Source organism: Corvus kubaryi, unplaced genomic scaffold (assembly GCF_017639235.1).
Source record: "Corvus kubaryi isolate FWS band 111438036 unplaced genomic scaffold, C.kubaryi_AGA036_p1.0 138, whole genome shotgun sequence".
NCBI classification, from domain to species: domain Eukaryota; kingdom Metazoa; phylum Chordata; class Aves; order Passeriformes; family Corvidae; genus Corvus; species Corvus kubaryi.
Window position 1 is genome coordinate 14,973,497 of NW_024580672.1, and position 17,601 is coordinate 14,991,097.

At 41.4% G+C, this 17,601-nt stretch overlaps 1 protein-coding gene across 4 annotated transcripts in view; it reads left to right on the forward strand.

Moving 5' to 3' along the window:
- Window positions 1–8,893, forward strand: part of VTI1A (vesicle transport through interaction with t-SNAREs 1A) — a 258,483-nt gene extending 249,590 nt beyond the window's left edge. For 2 of the 4 annotated variants that reach the window (XM_042019326.1, XM_042019327.1), the window contains one exon: window positions 7,772–7,908. Coding sequence is in view for 2 of the 4 variants with exons in the window: in XM_042019324.1 (XP_041875258.1) it covers window positions 7,772–7,865 (94 nt within the window). In the remaining 2 variants the exon portion in view is untranslated. Of the gene's footprint in view, window positions 1–7,771 lie in introns of all 4 variants that reach the window. The other 2 variants (XM_042019324.1, XM_042019325.1) reach the window with 1 other exon arrangement.
- The last annotated feature ends 8,708 nt before the right edge of the window (window positions 8,894–17,601 follow it).

The following is a 17,601-nucleotide window of genomic DNA, read 5'->3' on the forward strand; positions in this document are numbered from 1 at the left end:
TCTTGTCATTTTATAGCTTGCATACATTTCTTCTGCTGGAGAAATAATTGCTTTTACCTTTGAGTGCTGACGAGGGGGTTGGGGTTTTCTTTTTCCTATTAACTGTTTGGGGACCAGGGTTTCATGTACCCGACGTGCTGAAGAATGCCACTGCACCGACAGCTGGGCTATCCACCCTCCCTCAGAGCTCTTGCTAAAGCTCTCCTAATGTTTGCTAAGGCCTATGGTTCTTAGTCATGCTCAGGTGACTAAATGTGTGATTTGTTCTTCTTGATACTTCAGTACCCTGAGAAAGGCTGGTTGGAGATTAGGACAACCTTGACTCTTTCCACTTGCAGTTGCCACTGTGCATGTGATTGTCATTTAGACTTGCCGAAGGGATCTGGTGTTGCCTGTGCTCTGCATGAAATGAGTTAATCCCTCCCCTGTTTTGGTTGGTGAGTTTCCATGGCCCCAGAAGCCCCACTGTGCCTCCTAGTGATGGTCATAACCTAATTGATTCCCTCTGTGGAAGGAGTGGCCATGGAGATGGGAGAAAACTGAAGTTGCATCAAAACTGTTCAGAGACAAGTTCTATGTCAGGGTCTCTCAGCAGCAGAAGGATACTTTTCATCCTTCAGAAATGCCTTCCCATGTGTTTTAAAAATAAGCAGTGAATAAAATCTAGCTAGTACACAATTTTCAGCACCCTTCCATTTTGTGTTTTTGCCTTTAGCCCCACATCCATGAGGTCCTCGTTCAGGCTTTCCCTGTTCTCACGTTTGATTTCCAATCGTTCCTGTAGATCTCTTTCCTTCCTAGGCCAGCCAGTGCCCTCTCACTCCCCACACACTCCACTGATCACCTGGGTACAATTTTCACTTCCTGAGACTGCCAGCTCCTTGAGAGAAGGCTCATGCAAGCCATGATAACCCTGATGGCTACCAAATAACACTATACTCCAATGCTGTTCATTTGGAATGTGTTGCAAGATTTCTATTATGAATTAAATCTCTCCGTAAGTATTTTAGCTATCAGATATGATGAAAATAATTCTGAGTTTTAATCTTAATGGCAAGATTGTCAGAAGATGGCACAGCAAGGTAAAAACGTAGTCAAGGAAGGCCAGTGTGTTTCAGGAGGCATTCAGACGAGAAAGGGATATCTTTTCTATCTTTTACTCCTCCAGAAAAACTGTCAAAGGAAAAATATATTTGCTTCTCGTCAAAAATTAATGTGCAAATATAGGATCCATTAAAAGGAGATGATGGATCAAGGTATTTACTGGCTAATTATTGATTAGCATCTTCTGCTTCACTGGTGAGTTTCATCTCTGCAATATTTCTGATTAATGGGAGGTTACACACACTTTACAATATGCTAACGCTTTTCTATATGATTTTGCCTTCAGAGCTAGCAAGCTTTCTTGCTTGGGCCTCATGTTCAAGCTTTTAGGGGTATTCGTTCCTATGCTGTAGGCACCTAACCTGGCTGACCAGTGCTGCTGGGGTGCATATATGGCCGGGAGAAAGCGAGAGCAGTTCAGAGCAGGAGTGGAGCTTATATATACAGAGAGCTGAGGGAGATTAGCTAGATATAATTTAGATGTTTAAAGTGGGATAGTGTGACTACTTCCCTGCACCTGTTATTACATGACTCATTCTTTCATTCGGGGCCCAGGTGGAAACACGTTGATGTGGTTTGAGTGTAATGCTATAACTAGAGATTGGTATCCATGTTATTACAAGTAGACAGCCCCAGTCCTTGAGACTGAACTTTAAAGCTAGAGGACATAGCTCTGCACAATTCCTCAGCTCTACCAACAAAATCTTAGGCACCTTGCATGGCCTGGCTCTTTCAATAAACCCTGCTAGAAAATCAGCTAGAAAAAGGTCTTCCTTTCTTATTCTCCAGGCTTCCATTTTTGAGGGTTTCATTTCATTATCTGCTCAGTTTTCAGCAATTTTTAATGGATTTTCCCAGGGTCTTACAAAGAGGCACCTTCGGGAAGGAATTCAGAGAACATGAAAGAGGCTTCTGCTGGGAACAGTGTGCACACTGGAGGTGGACCTCAGGAAGTGTGGCCTTTTTGTCCCCAGGAAGCCATGGGGAGTCCCATCCCCTCTGCAACACCCCCAAAGCCTTTTCACCTCTAAATATACAATGTCAATTACAATGTAATTAGATCTTCTGGCTTGAGAACATAAAGACTTGGACATATTTTCAGAGTTTGTGGTTGGGAAGAGGAAAAAAAACTTGAGTGTTTTCCAAATTCCTCACTTTTTCCAGGGTCAGCTAGAAGAGGACCGAAAAGTCATATGCCAGTTGCGCAGATATTTTTTTCACTGGTATTTCTGTTTGCTAATTTCAGTCATTAATGATGAAAAATGTCTCAAGTCAGATACTTCCAGCCAGCTGTAATTCTGCTAGGCAGAGTTCTCTTACTGTTTTATTACAGTAGGTTGCCATGTCTTTATGTTTTTGCCACAGCCTGTCTCATTCTTTTCAGTTGCTTTTATTTAAGAAAAGCATTCTTAAACCTGAATATGGGAATGATGGAACAGCCCACAGATACCCTGAACTTGGGATTCATCATTATGTATCTAAGGCTTTGCTTTACTAATCATAACATTTTATTCCCCCATGTGGGTGGGGTTTAGTGCTTCCATTTGAAAACTCATCGTAACAAGGATGTCCTTATATATAGTAATAATTGTGTCTGTTCAGAAGGTATGTGAGTATAATTGTATTACTTTAAATTCACATTTAGTTTCATCTGGTATTAGTTTTTGCCTATGTGACTAGACCTACACTTTGTGTTTGTTTGAATCTGCTGATTTGCACATGAATATTGGACACTTAAAAATCACTTGCCACTGATTTGCATGCACCTATTTTCTTTCATGTTAGCAAAAACTGCCAACCAGAAGTAAAAGGGCACAAAAAGCGCAATAGCCAAGTATTCAAAGTGACCATTTAAAATGTGATCTTGTGTACAGAGAACAAGCCTTTCTGTCCAGTAAACTGATAGGAATCCTTCTAGTAAAATCATAAATACATATTACAGTGAAACAGTGTTGGACAGTGCTCTGTCATCAATCAGTCTGTGTTCTTGAGGACACTTTTTCAAGATGCCTCCTTTAAGAATAAAGCCCTGTGTTGTAATGAATGTGTGCTAACTGATCCCCCAAGCCATTTGTTTAGGTTTTTTTTTTTTTTTAATTTGTATCAGTGTCAGAGTTGAGCTTCAGTAAGAAATTTTTTACAGTATTCTATTTGTAATCTTCAAGTTAAGGGCACAAAACTCTTTATGCACCCAGAGTCTGCACTGGTTCATTTATATCCTGCATTTTGTTAACATGTTACCGTGATTGCTAATTTTCATGACAATTGTTATTGTACCATCAGTGCTTAAGGGCAAGGCATCATTATTCAATGCTGGTCAATCAGGCACTAAGACATGTGCAAGACATCAGGCTGAACCCATATAGATGTCGTGCACTCCCCTGCTAATGAATGCAGTTTTATAAAAAGGTTTAAACACGGTTGGCATCCTTAATGTAAGGTTTGCAAAAGTGCTTTGTGTTTATATGGAGCAGATCTAAACATGGCACAAACAGAGTTAGACCCATTGTGTGTATGTGTGTGTGAAGCTACGGACAGAAGCAAATCCTTTGGGGGTTTGAAATGTGGAAAGGCAGCACAGTTTCTGCCAGGGCAAGAGTGAGGGGAACAGATTTGCCACGAACATTAGTGTTCAGTAGCAGATGTGGGACCTGTTCTGCAGTGGTTGCCCTGTGCACCAAGGAGGTGATCCTCAAAAGCAGATGGTGTCATGAATTCGGCACCGGCTGGAGGCACCCTCCAGCACAGCAGTGGTCAGAGATTAGGCACTGTGACCAGAAGCCAGGATAAAGGGTCAGGCATCTGGAAAGGTGGAGCAGAAGGAAATTGGAGAGGAGAGGGATGTGCTTTCTGTGTTATTAGACCAGAGTGCTCTTCTAGTGCACCAGTTAGCATTACCCTTGCGTCTGCTTTAGTTAAGGTTTCTGTGTGGTTTTGCACCCAAATATTTCGGGCTGCTGTCCATAATAAACTAGATGGAGCTTGGTTTAAAAGCACAGATTTTTCGTCTCTTCTAACTCAAAGTAGAATGAGCCCTTGTGCTCATAGAGCCTTGTATGAAAGGAACAGTAGACATTGGCTGTTAACGAGCTCCCGCACAGGGCTCCAGCAGAACTTGGTGTGAATTCAGTGCCTAAGCGGCATCAACTAAATGGTTAATTCTTCTCATATCAACAGCACTGTGATTCATAATGTAAACTTGAGGAATCCTTGATGTTTCAGTCACACATTCCTCTTAATTTGGCCATGCATTCTTTTAAAGCTACAGTGTGCTAACTTAATAAAATGCAGCATGCAAATGCACAAGTTTTTGCCTTCAGGCATTTTAGCCATGGATGTTTCAATGGGTGTCTTCTTTCAAGTATATATTCTTTCCTAAATTATTTACCCTGTAAACATGCTTTGCATTTTCAAAGAAAAATCTGGGCTTCCTCATTCACCATATTTTGTTGAATTTAAGGTGTAATGGAGATAAAAGACTATCATCTGCTTCTTGTGAGCATGTTAGCCTTTGGGATTTTTTTGTAGCGAGTGTTAGGCCCCATTTTCTTCTCCTTTGGTATTATTGCTCCCTCCCCCACTTAAATTCCTTGATGCTTTGCCTAGAGCAATACCCACTGGCAGTGTCTGGCTGTGACAGTACTATAGGCTTCCCTACAGATGGGTCCTGCCAATGCCAACCATTGTTCTACAACTGTGAGCTGGCTTGACTGTCTTGGATCACTTAAAACCCCCTTTCCTCTTCATTTTTTCTTTACTCTAAAGGGTCGTCCTTGCCTATTGACTTTGAGATCTGAAATATGCTGACACCCAGAGCTTGTGTTCTCTGCCTTAGCAGCAGCAGCTCCCGGACTTGGATTTCAACAGGCACCACTGAGTCCTCCTCGGGACTGTCCTGCTGCTGCGAAACAGCTCTGTCATTCTCCTTCCAGCCTCATCCTTTGGGCAGTATGCAGTTAGTTTAATTTTACTTGCTCACTTGAAAGGAAAACAGTAAAATTCAATGTTATTCTTTTTTAAAAGATATAAAATTAATCTTTAACTGTGCGCTTGAATATTAAAAGTGTATAATGCTTCAATGTAGGAATCTGTTGATAACATCCATCCTATTTCATGATTAATTTGTTCCTTTTAATATGATATTCTTTTGCTGCACTGTGCAGACTAATTCAGATTCCTAGAAATTGAACTTTGATATGTATTTCCTAGATTCACACCGTAAGTGAACCTTCAATTAGTAGATACAGGTGGTGGCATGCCTCACTCAGTGTTTTCTTGAAAAGGATTTTAGAGACATGGACACTGATTAAATAATCTTGCGATCAGGTGTGTACTGACAGGGTATTAAAAATAAAGCATTTGGGGGATTTGATGCTTCTTTTTTATTTTTCTTTAGTTTTGTGTCTCAGATGATGCAATAATTTTTTCACTGGGCCAGAGATAGGAGGAGTTGATTTAAACACTCAGTATGTTATGTATGCCTTTGCCTAACTATGTGTTAGATTAAGCGAGTTTCACTCACAGTTAATCCTTTGTAAATTAGCATTATGGATGCCTTGGGGCCCACATCCCACAAATAAAATGGTTGTCAAGCCAGCTGCACTGTGTATTACTTAAGGCTGAATGTTTTAAGAGTTTTCATGCTTTTAATCTATTTCACTGCTGAGTTTCAATTTTGCTGAGTGTCTTTTCAGGAGTGATGAGGGCGAGTGAGTAAATATATATTCTGGTTTTCATGCATTTGCCTGGGCAAATCGTTTGTTATCAGGTGTTTGGCAGAGAATGTCACACCCCGCCACAAAAGAGAAGCTTGTAAGTTCAGGTGTTAAATTGAAGTGCAAACCAACAAGAACCAAAAGCCCTTAATTAGCTTTATTTTGTTAGCCTGCTACACTTTTTTTTTTAGGGGAAAAAAAGAGTGAGAAACATCCCTCCCTCCTCCTCATCCTTTTGGCAGAGTAAATATTGCCTGTTAAGTTTGAATTAGCTGTCATCGCGAAAGAATTAATGCTGTGGTTGAGCCTTTCTAGTGAGGAAGGGAAAAATAAACGAGACAGATCTTAGTTCAGCTTTAAGTGATAAATGAGGACAAAGCAGCCCATTCATCTCCTGCTAGGAAAGTGGACACAAACACTAAAGCAGTTTTGCGGAAGACGTGTCAGCAAATGTGATCATTTTGTAACCTGTCAGGAGGATAGAGAGCTAGTCCTTTTAGAGTGTCACAGGGGAGGGTGTCTGTCTGATGTGACAGTTTTCATCCATCCATTTACTGCTTTTCCTTTAGGTGGGGGGTAAGCAAGGAAAGAGCTGGAGTTGGTTAAAACTGCATTTTTCTTTACACTTTCCAATATAATTTATATGTATATCCACTCGCATCCAAATGAAAAACATTTACCAAGGAAAACTCCCCTCTGCTCTCTGGAGTTTCTTCTCTCTTTCACTGCATGAAATATGCTCATTTTAGCACATTACACTCCCTGTCTTCAAGTTGTACTTCGTTTGATGTTTCATAAAACAGTTTTACCTCTTCTTACCATTGTTTGCTTCTTGAAGACTTTGTTTCGTTTTGTTTTGCAGAAGCATGAGAAAAAAATGTGTAACTTGGGGTGCTTTTGTTGCATTTGGTTGTTGGGGTTTTTTTTGCTATACCCCTCCAATTCTGATGATAAGGTTCTTGTACGTTTTGCAATAGTCCCTGTTAGTGAAGAGCCCTGAGAAAATATTCTTCCTTCTCTGTGAGAATGGCATAACAAATGCTGAATTCTCACAACCAAAATCCTCACGTGAAATGCCTCAAATTCTACTGTTTCTCGATTTAGTAATTTTAATTGACCTATTAATTCTAGGAAAATTCTGAAGTGATGTGATGACTGATTTTAGAAGCAGGAATTTCTCCCAGCAAATGATTGAAAAATATTAGGACTTTCTACTTCTGGCATCTTTTTATTTTCACTAATCTCCATTTTTTTCATACTACATAGAAATGTAACATTTGCCTATTACCATAGGTAAAGGTATGCTACAGAGACAGGAGATGCTTTTACAACACAAGCTTCACATTTTGACACTTGCTTCTTTATATCATCCTTTTCTTCAAAACTACCTTTTGTACTTTTCCCTTGGTATTTTAGTACAAGTGAGTATCTCATTGACATGTGTTTCCTTGAAATATTGTTCCTTAATAGTAAAATCCCTTGAAAATTAATAAATTATTTCTTTTCAGTTTAAAAAACCGTGAAGATTTCAGAATGATTTTAAAAAGTATAATGATGTTTACTATTACAGACCACCCTGCTTGGATTGCATTGACTGAACACTATTTTTTTCATTTGTTCTTAGAAGGTTAATAAATTGGAACATAATTTATTTTATTTATTCTAATATGTATATAAATGTATGCATAATTCAGAAAAGTCTACTTCTTTCTTGAATACAAAAGTCGGATTTAATAGTTACATAAAGAAGTGGTTGGAAGCACTGGAAATGGGAGAAGTAAAAAATAATCAGGATACACAGAATGGTTGAGGGAATACTGAGTTTGTGGACACGTGTCTTTTCTCCAATTTATTTGTGCACCTCATTTTATAATTTTTTATATATATTCTGCTATTTTGGTTTATTTTGTTTTATTCACTGTGGTTTTCTTGTCTCTTCTGCTTTTTTCCAGGATCATCCAAAACCGGATTTTGATCGTTGTTCTGGCAGTCGTCATCATCTTCACCACCATGATGGCTATTTTTTTTTCTGTCAGGGGACGCTGATATCTTTGTTCTTCACTAAACAGCAACAAACTGCTTGTTCTGAGTAATTAAGACAAAGTGGTCACATGAATCATTCTCTTGCACTGACAGAGTCTCCCTCTCTTTTCCACTCTTCAACTCAGGTGCAAGTGGTGTAAAATATTTTGTATTATTGATGGCATAGTTGACGGCATGTGGGGCTATTTTTTTCTTACATATTTGTCTTTATCTGAGTGTTTTCGGAATCTTAATATTGTTGGAGTGAGGGCTTGCTCTGGTGTAAAAAGACTTAATGTGTGTCGAATTCACCCAAAGGCAGTTAGCCTGAAAGTTGCCAGAGTTTAGTGAGGGAAGAGGGGTCTTTGCACTTTTCTTGTGCTGTGCAGGGTGTATGAATATCAAGCAGTATCTGGCCTTCTGTGATATAGAATATAAGTAAAGCAGAGACCAAATGATGTAGAAAGTGAACCTGTCTCCTGTGACTAACTCCCGATCATGCATTATCGTAATAGATGTAACCTGGTTAAGAACAGTAGCTAGTATTAAAAAGAGAGCAACCTTAGGATGATGTTTAATATATGATGTGAATCCAAAACTCAATTTAACAATTTTTTTGTTTAAAATTAGGCTTTCTTTTCTGCTATTCAAAGCAATTCCACTTTCATCATGATCATGAAAATGCATCACTTACCTAAAATGTAGTTGTGGCTACGGCCCATCTGTTGAATCTCTTTTAAATCTTCCAGTGTTGATATATGTACTGATAAGCATTACGCACTAGGCCCTTAATGAAGATGTATAAAGACACTTATCTATTTGTTGCTGATTGAAAAGAGATCCTAAGTAATAGTTCAGCAACAAATGTGTGATTATAGTGCATTAAACAATAATCTAGATTTTTAATACTGACCTGACTGTGTTGAGACTGCATGTTGGAATATTTTGAGTGTGTTAAATTCTGATGTGATATTCCCCTTTTTAAACAGAAACTGTAAAAATGTTAATTTATATATGCTTTTAGCTGATATAATATATCATAGTTTCATCTACCTGTGTGTAAATGAGCTGTTTCTCTTTTCCTATTGGCTGTGTTTCTCCTTTAGACAGGTTGCGGTCATTTGGCTTATAATTAAGCTTATAACTCCAACAAAGGTCTACCACTGATGATGTGATAAAGTTCGTATTTTCATAATAACTTCTAAATTCATTATTTGCAATCCCTTACAAATATTGCAAATGGAGAGAAATTTTAAGCCCTTGAACTTAAGCCATAAAATGTTTCTGAAAGATGTTCAAAGAAACAAAAATCTGGTGACTTTTGTTTCCCCCACATTAGGCAGGATCTGAGCACTGAGTTTTCCTGTGTGCCTTAGTACTTTTGGGGTTTTGGCATCCCTGTGGACTCTGCCAACTTGCTGTGCTGTCCCTGGGAGCTGATTTGGGGAGCTGATTTTGGCCCTAAATGTGTCGCTTTCTCTACATGGAAACAGCTCAGTTAAAAGGATGTGGTACTGATGCCACAGCTAAGACATAGTAAGATGGTGATAAATGTAGAATAAAAGGATCCACAGGAAAAATGCTACTCATTGAAACAAATGGAAGCATGTAGGGTCAGCGCTGCTGTCTGTTACATGCAACTCACAACGAAGTTTAGAAGTGGTTTATGTGCTGGGTTTCTCTACCAGCTCATGTCAATGGCTGTAGGATGGTGCTGGGACAAAAGTTCCCGGATAATCCAGACCCAGGTTTCAGGAGGTGTTGTTCTGTGCAGCACAGACATGTTCACCTCCTCACCTTGGTGGCCCTGCACTGTCACAAGGTCGTGGGACACCCTGGCTGCCTCCTGGGGCATCCTGTCCTTTCATCCTTGCCAGGTGTGTGGCATTTACCTTGTGGCTCTCAGACACAGAAAGATTTGGGTGTTCAGCTTCCAGCCTTCAGGCACGACGCGCACTCAAACTGAGCACTTTGGGTTGTGCAAGCAGAGCTCTGGCCGTTAGCTTCAAGTGATGGCACAGAGATGAGTTCAGACAAATTAGGATGAAGCCTGGCAGCATTAGCAGATATTTATCCTCAGCTCAGCAAATTAGGAGATGCATATTTTGTAAAGCAGAAAACTGTCAAGAAGGATATCTTAAGCTCCGTCTGTTGCCTAGACATTCTCTGCATTGCCTCAATAATTTAACTATCATGGGAATTGATTCATGACTACTGATCTTAACAGTGACCTATGACTAGGTTTTGCCCTCTATCTAGCCACCTGCTGGAATCAGCAAAAAGCTGAAAGGAAGCTAGTTTTCCTTATCCCAGTATAAATCTAGGGCATAGTGTCACATCAGATACATCCACTCAGATAGGAATGAGGGAGAGAGAGAGACTGCCACGCAAAGCCTTCATCTTCACTTTTGATGAGCCCGCCATCGCTATGTTTCTCATGCTAACCTGTTAATAACTCTTCCGTGCCTGCTTTGCATCCTCGTGTACTCCCCACATGTAAAACAGTGCTCAGGTGGACATTACACTCTTCAAAACACATTATTACTCCTCTCTCACCCCTGTTCATCTGGCCCGGGAAGTGTGCAGGTGAGATTCACCAAATCCACACATTTTGGTGGGGATTGAGTGACCTCGACTGAGAGCACAACCCCAACCACCCACAGAGGTAGGGTGATACCCCCAGGTCCAGACTTCCCCTGGCCAAGTTTGGTTGCATTTATCATCTGTGAATGAATCCAAGTGCTTACAAATGTAAACCTCAAAGAGCAAAGTGTTTCTAATGTTGCCAGCCTTTGTGGAGAAACGACAAATTAAAAAACGCACGCGTGGTGCTGTGTGCGAAATCCATCCCTGCTAAACAGCTGGGCTCACATAATAAATAAACTAATTCTGCACTGATACAAAATCAAAAGCAAATTAATTAAAGACCCTTAAGTTTTAAAGGGTTTTAAATGCTATACATTTTGGGGAAATATCAGAAAATGTAGCTTGACTGACGTCAGTTCCCATCTCTGGGATGGGAGGCCATTTGCTATTCTGTTTAAGGCAGGTTGGATTGTCTTATTTTGGAGCCAGCTTGGTGGGGGGTTTTCTTTGCTGCTGCTTCAGAGCTCTGAGCTTCAAAGGCTGAAATTAATGGTGAACAAAATTGTGCGGCTCTGACCATCCCATGCGGGGCAAACCCATCGAGGGTTATCATTAAGTAAAGAAATAAAGAAAAAAAAACCCTGTCAGTTCCAAGAAAACCTCATCAGATAATGACCTCTGTGATTGGGTTTTCATTACCAAATAGCATCCAGAGATTGTCTGCCCCATAGAAGAAAAAAAAAAAAAGAAAAAGAAAGAAAAAGCAACTGTGTCTCTCTCTCTTTCTCTCTCTCGCTCTCTCTCTCCTTTTTTTTTGCACATCTTTTCTTTAAACCTGTCAGATCATTTCAGTATTTCAAATCCGAGGAAAACAGCCTGCCTGCTGCTGTATTTGAAGTTGTAATGGTGTCAAAAAGTCACGACTGACTGACAGCCGTCAGTCCCAGAGGAGCTCATTAAATCATAAAAACTTGACAAGGAAATAATTGAGCATCACTGGCAACTTGGCGCCTGTTTAGACGTTTTTATTTTCTTTCATTATTAGTCCCCACCATTACGTTCATTAACAAATTGCATTAAACAACTGTTAAGGGCTAATGATTTGTTTATCGCTTTTTTTTATTATTATTATTATTATTTAAACATTAGCTGTGTCATGTGGTACCTCAGCAGCCTCATACTATCATCTGACTGAATATTTTTCCACTCAGAGCTCTGGGTACTGCTGGAATATGAAATAGATTATTCATTACCCTCCTCTTTGCCACTGATTTGGTTTCATGTAGCGTCTTCCACAGAGAAAGATGAAAACTTGTCAAAAATAGGTTATATCTTATTCTAAGGGCAACAATAGCAGCAGGTACAGGCACACTTTAATATTTAATTAAGGCTGATGTTAACCCCTTTAAATGACTTTAGCTGTGAGTAATATTCAAGTGCAGAAGAGAAAAATAATGGTACTTAATTTGCAAACTGTACAGCAGGCATTCATCTTCGAGTTACTAGCAAATTTATAGAATAATTTTAAATAATGAAATTTCCAATCATAAATATTTATATCCACTTTTTTTTTTTTTTTACGTAGTCATAAGTGAACCACTTTTGCACACATCCTAAATAAAAAAAAATCCATGTCCCTTTCTTTTTTTGTTTTGAACTGCATGTGGATCCCCACTAAAGTTGTTAGCTGTGGTAATGACTTACACAGTTCTGTTTCTAGCAACTTGACAGCTTATGATAAACTCAAGGAGGATGTGGGCTCAGCCTTTTTTTTTTTTTTTGGAGGGGACAGCATGTGTTTTGGCATTTTTTTGGTTTTTGTATGAAACCATGGGAAGATTTTGTTTTGAAACAGATAAAAATAACTCCTACTTTTTATGGAAAAAAGAGTATTTATCTCTAAGTATATTTCCTCTCTGTAGTTGCAGTTGTTGGTTGTAAATAATCCTCTTATGGAAGGAGAAGCTTCAGGAGAATTTTAAGATGGTAAAAAAAGAAATGGTCCAAGGCAGGGTATGTGTTAGGCTCCCTTTGCTTTATAATAGTCAGTCTTTGATCTTTTCTTATTCAGTACATCTGAATGCAGTTTGCATTCGGTGGGTCCCTGTGCAGGGATGACGGCAGAAATGGCGAGCAAGGTGCGATGACGTATCACAGGATGCTGCAGAGCAAATCCATCCAAGTCAACAAAGGTCCCTTGCACTTTCCTGGGGTAATTTGTCACTTCTGGAGTCACGTGGGGAAAGAGGCATGTAGCAGGTGAATATTTCATCAACTACTGCGTGGCAGTGGGTTTTTCATGCGTGTTAAGCAGTGGCACACTGGCTCTTCACTGTGCCCACAGCCTGGCCTGGGTGCACAGTCCCAGCCTGTGCATGTCGGGAAACAGAAGTGCACATTGAGAAACACTTTAGCATCTTCCACTACTGTCTTTTATTTGTCACACATAAATAATGAAGGCATCTACAGGAAGGGGGGCTGGGAGGGGAAGAGTTTATACGCTGAGAACCAGTGAACTTGTGCACTCTTCATCCCTTCATCCAAACAACTGCCTTTGGCATGAATAACGGCGCAGCTGATATGAAGCTCCGTATTGATCTGTTGCTCAGGAAGGTCCACTGGTAGTTCCTTGGACTTTTCCTGAAGGTATGGCTGTAACAGGTCGGTACTATTGGGATCTGTTGCTTCTGTCTCCATCTCTCACCAGACAAGTTCTACAGGGACAGACACAGAGAAGGGGAGCTCCCAGCCCTTGCTCTGTGGTTCTCTGTCTCTCACTAACATACAGACGTGATTACCTCTCCAGGTTGGAAAACCTGCTTGGGAGATTGTTGTGCACAAGTATAAGTAAAATGGTGTCTGCAGCTGGAGAGGCATCCCCAGGTGGATTTGGGAATAGTCTGCTTTTCCCTAGGCAACAATAATTTGGTAAAAAACCCTAGATAGCCTACAAATGTTGCCTATTCTATGGGGTAGGCTAAGAGTGAGGAGTTGTGTCACCCACAGCTGATATCTCTCCACCACCCAGGCACTGTGGTGTGCTGCAGATTTATCCTGCAATTATGGCAGTGCAGCCTGGGTGTTCCCTCAGTGTTTTGGCTTATCACAAGAAGAGATACCAGGTCGTAGTGGTGGCACAACTGATGAAGGATGTGGACTCTGCAAGCCAGTGTCAGGTTTCTCACGAGGCCGGTGCCTGTTCATTGATGGGATGTTCGGGAGCATGCGAAGTGAAGGCATTGGCTGGATATCTGTCCTGCCAGAAAGCAGCGTTGGAAAGTGGAAACATTTTCAAGGGCCTTAAGTGGTTCTGAGCCATTAAACTCTGTACAGGAAAGGGGCTGTCCCTGCTGTCCTGTGGCCAGAGAGGTCTCTGGAGCAGGCTGCCAAGCCTGCATTGCCAGCGTTACGTGTGCATCCTGCTGGCTGCCATGTTGTGACTGCTCTCCTGGACCAAACCCAAAGAAAACCTTCTACTGCTGCTTCTTTGTTCAGTTGCTTTCTCTGTTCAGACCCATGACCTTGTCCGGTCAGCACTGTCCCCAGTGAACACGATTGCTGCTTCTGTGGATTTAATGAACTTTCCAGTTCTCTTCTGTAGCCAGCTAAGTAACATTGCCTGTTGCCTGAGCTGCATGTCCTGCCTGCATGTATTTGTCTGTACATACTCCTTTTGTTGATACTGCTTGCTGGAGTTGCAGCCAGGCATGCCTTCCAAGGCAGCAAAAAAATACCCTATGAGTTTACCACACCACTAGAAAACTTGCTTATAAATAAAAAATAATATTTAATCTTCTCTTCTTAGAAGAAACAGGCTTATGTATTTGCTCTGTCTTGTTTGATGAATTTGTCTTCCCTGCCAAGTTGGAGCCTTTGACCAAATCCAGCCAGATGTAATAGAAGTGCAGAGCTCTCAAAAATTTCTTTCGGTTTCAGGAAAATGAGCAGCCAAGAGGAGAGATGTCCCACTGGTGTCCTCACCGAGAAAGGCTGCAGCATGACATCCACCCAAATTGGACACTACCTGGGAGGGAGAAATTATAAATGCCTCTCTCCCCAGGAAAAGTTCACATCCCATTTAGATACTAGAGAATCCAACCCTGAGGAAACAAGGCCTCATTAGTGTCATTGCTGGAGGAACTACTTAAGTAAAAGACAACAGAGTTAAGAGCATTGTTATGTAGGCCTTTGTTCCTTACACCTGGTCATTTCCATTGATGTAAAATGTCATCTTTCTGATCTGGTAGCATTTTGCACCCACTTTAGACAAGTATTCCTGGTCAGCCGAGGAGGTGAAGAGCAGGGAAGAATCAGACCTTATTACCAAGGTAATTATAGCCTCACCTACCCATCAGGCGAAGGGTGTACACTTCTATTAGCCAGGACTCCCACAAAGAGAACAAAGGCTGGCTGGAAAGTGGGAGCCACCCAGGGAGCATCCCTGTGTCCAGCTACACCACTCTGGGGCAGCAGACCTGCTGGGGAGGTCATGACCACGGGCTCCCGCATTGCCTGTCTCCTGCCTGCTTTCCTGGCGTTAAATCCAACTTGCCTCAGCAATACTGGTGAGGGCCATGAGATGGGGAGACTAAAACAGGGAACAGTACCACCACCGAGGAAAGCAGCTCTCAGTTAAAATGCTGAAGGAGGTAGGGGGTGGCTTTCAAAGCTTGTCTCAGCAACTAGCCTAATTCTATTTTCAAAAGCCACTGTTGAGTGCTTTTGAAAATTTCATCCTAGATGCTTGGCTCAAAGACCTTAACCAAAGATTTTTTTTTTTCTCTGCTATACAAAAGCTAAATATAAACCGACGTTATTGAACAAAAACCTAACAAAACCCCTGTTGCAGGTCTAGAAAAATCTTTACTCAGAAAATCAAATTATTGGAGACCAGCATCTGAAGTGTCCTTCAGTTTTGGATGCCTCTTGTTTTGTGTACACAGTTTGGTGTACAAAAAAAATATTTCTAACAGCAAATATTTGCTTTCTGTTCTTTTTGTCTTTTCCTATTTGCCTTTTGTTCTCCTGCCCTCAGAAAATCAAGACCTGAGTGTCTCCAGATGAGCAGCTGAAGTTGCTTTAGAACGCGTGGATCAGCCTATTTTACCCATACAAGTAGGTGCATATGTGTGTCTGCTGCTTGAACAGCGTCTTAATGACTTTTCCACTGATTGCCTGTGGACCACAGGCAAGTAATAAAGCTGGCCTGGGCCTCAGTTTACCCACCACAACTTCATTAATGCTAACCTACCTCACGAGGTGGTGTAATGTTTAATATATAATGTGCTCTGTAATCCCTGGATTAAATGTATTATGTAAGTGAAAAGCACCCATTTGATGTGTGTGTAAATGCTGCAGTATTATAGGTAGGAGGGTCATTTGGGTGTAAGTGTAATACAAGCGCTGGCAAAAGGCAAAAGGGATTCCATTCTATTGACTTATTTTTAAAGAGCTTTTTATTTACTGAAATGCTCTGGACACCCAGAAAGAGAGACATTCCTCACTAAGCAGCTCTGCTGTTTCATCTGTCTTGGAGTGCTTTGATAAATGGATTGAAACTTGTCAGCTTTTCCTGTAGTTTCTGAGACTCCCTCTGGAAACTCTGTTGAAATGTTATTATTGTAACTTCTTAGAGCGCTACTTAATGAATTGTAACAGATATCCCTGCGAGTCCCACGGATGCTGTGAGGACTGCACTTCCTCTCCTTCCCACAGCAGGAGCAAACCAGTGCCAGGCAAACACATGGTCCCCAGCCACCCACAGCAGCTGGGCTGTCACAGGGACAGCACTTCTCACCTTCATAAGGCTTCAACCCCAGCCGTGTGTCCTGGCCTTGTGGTCAGCAGGGCTCCAGGGACATAGGACATAGCCAGATATCACTTGAGTTGGAGATTAATTTTATCTTTTAAGAACCTTAAGGAGGACAATGAATTAGCGTGGGGTTAGTTCAGTGTTGGTTATTTCCTCTGTCTCTAGGATGAGATGTTTTGGCTTGCACGCAGTGTCTGAGCTGTCCTGCAGCTTGGACTGGTGACTTGGGTGCAGTTGGACAGTCTGAACTCACACTACCCACAGGTGTCACCTGCCCTCAGAGCAGCTCTTTCTCAGGCAATGGTTACGTGATGTTGCCACATGGGCACATGAGATGGATGGAGCAGGGTGTGGCACCTCCTCTGAAGCACAGGACTGACCCAGTAGCTCTGCTTGAGGAAATCTGCAGAGAGGGTGGTCAGAAGTGCCTGACAGGGACGCATCTATAGTGTGGAACTAGAGGGTAGAAAAAAGTCAACCATCTTGAGGTCATCTTGGACCCCAGTAATGTCCTACCCTGTTGTGTCCCACAGTGGAGCAATGGGATGCCATGGTGACCTCTTACCTCTTACCTCCAACCTATTCAAAGGAATCTTGTTCCTCCTCTGCTCCCTCTGAAGGGGTGGTATGACCCCTGATACACTTGGTCTGGCAGCTTGGTTGTGCTGGGTAGGCTCAAAGATCCTTGTCCTGATGCAAGGGTCACTTGAGAGTTTAGAGGATTTTTAATTTTTTTTTTTTTAAACCTTCTGACTCGGTTTCAGTTGTCCTTGTTTTTGTAAGAATACAAAACTGAGCTGTTGATACTCAGGTTGTCATGAGGTGCAAGATGGCCAAATGCACACCCCCCACAGCATCACAGCTGTGCCCCTTGCCCTGTGTGGTTTGCCCACAGTAGTCAGTGCTGCCCATCTCCATCTTATTTTTCTTGTGAAAAATAGGAGTGTGCCTTCTCCTTGCCTCCAAATATGAATGTGGGTCATCCTGAGTGAGGTCTTCAGGAAGAGAGGAGGGAAATTTTGAAGGAGGTCATGGCCCATGTGGTGTAGGATCAGAACTGTGAGGCAACTGGTTATAGGTCACCTCTCCCCAGCAAGGCCTCGGAGATGCCTCCATTGCCCTCAGCACTTTGAGGCCATCTTTGATTGTTCTCAGCCTTTTATTTCACTTTTTATTAACATTTTGCATATTAAAATTTGTGTAGGCAGCCAGAAGAGAGCAGCATCTACACAATACTTGATCCAATGGAGAGGATTAGGAATCAGTGGCTCAGTTCTTTGGGACCTGAACTGGGGGGCTGTGGGGGTGGTAAAGTGTCCTTTCTTTACACTACATTGGTACTTCCAATTTCTTTTTGTGTGT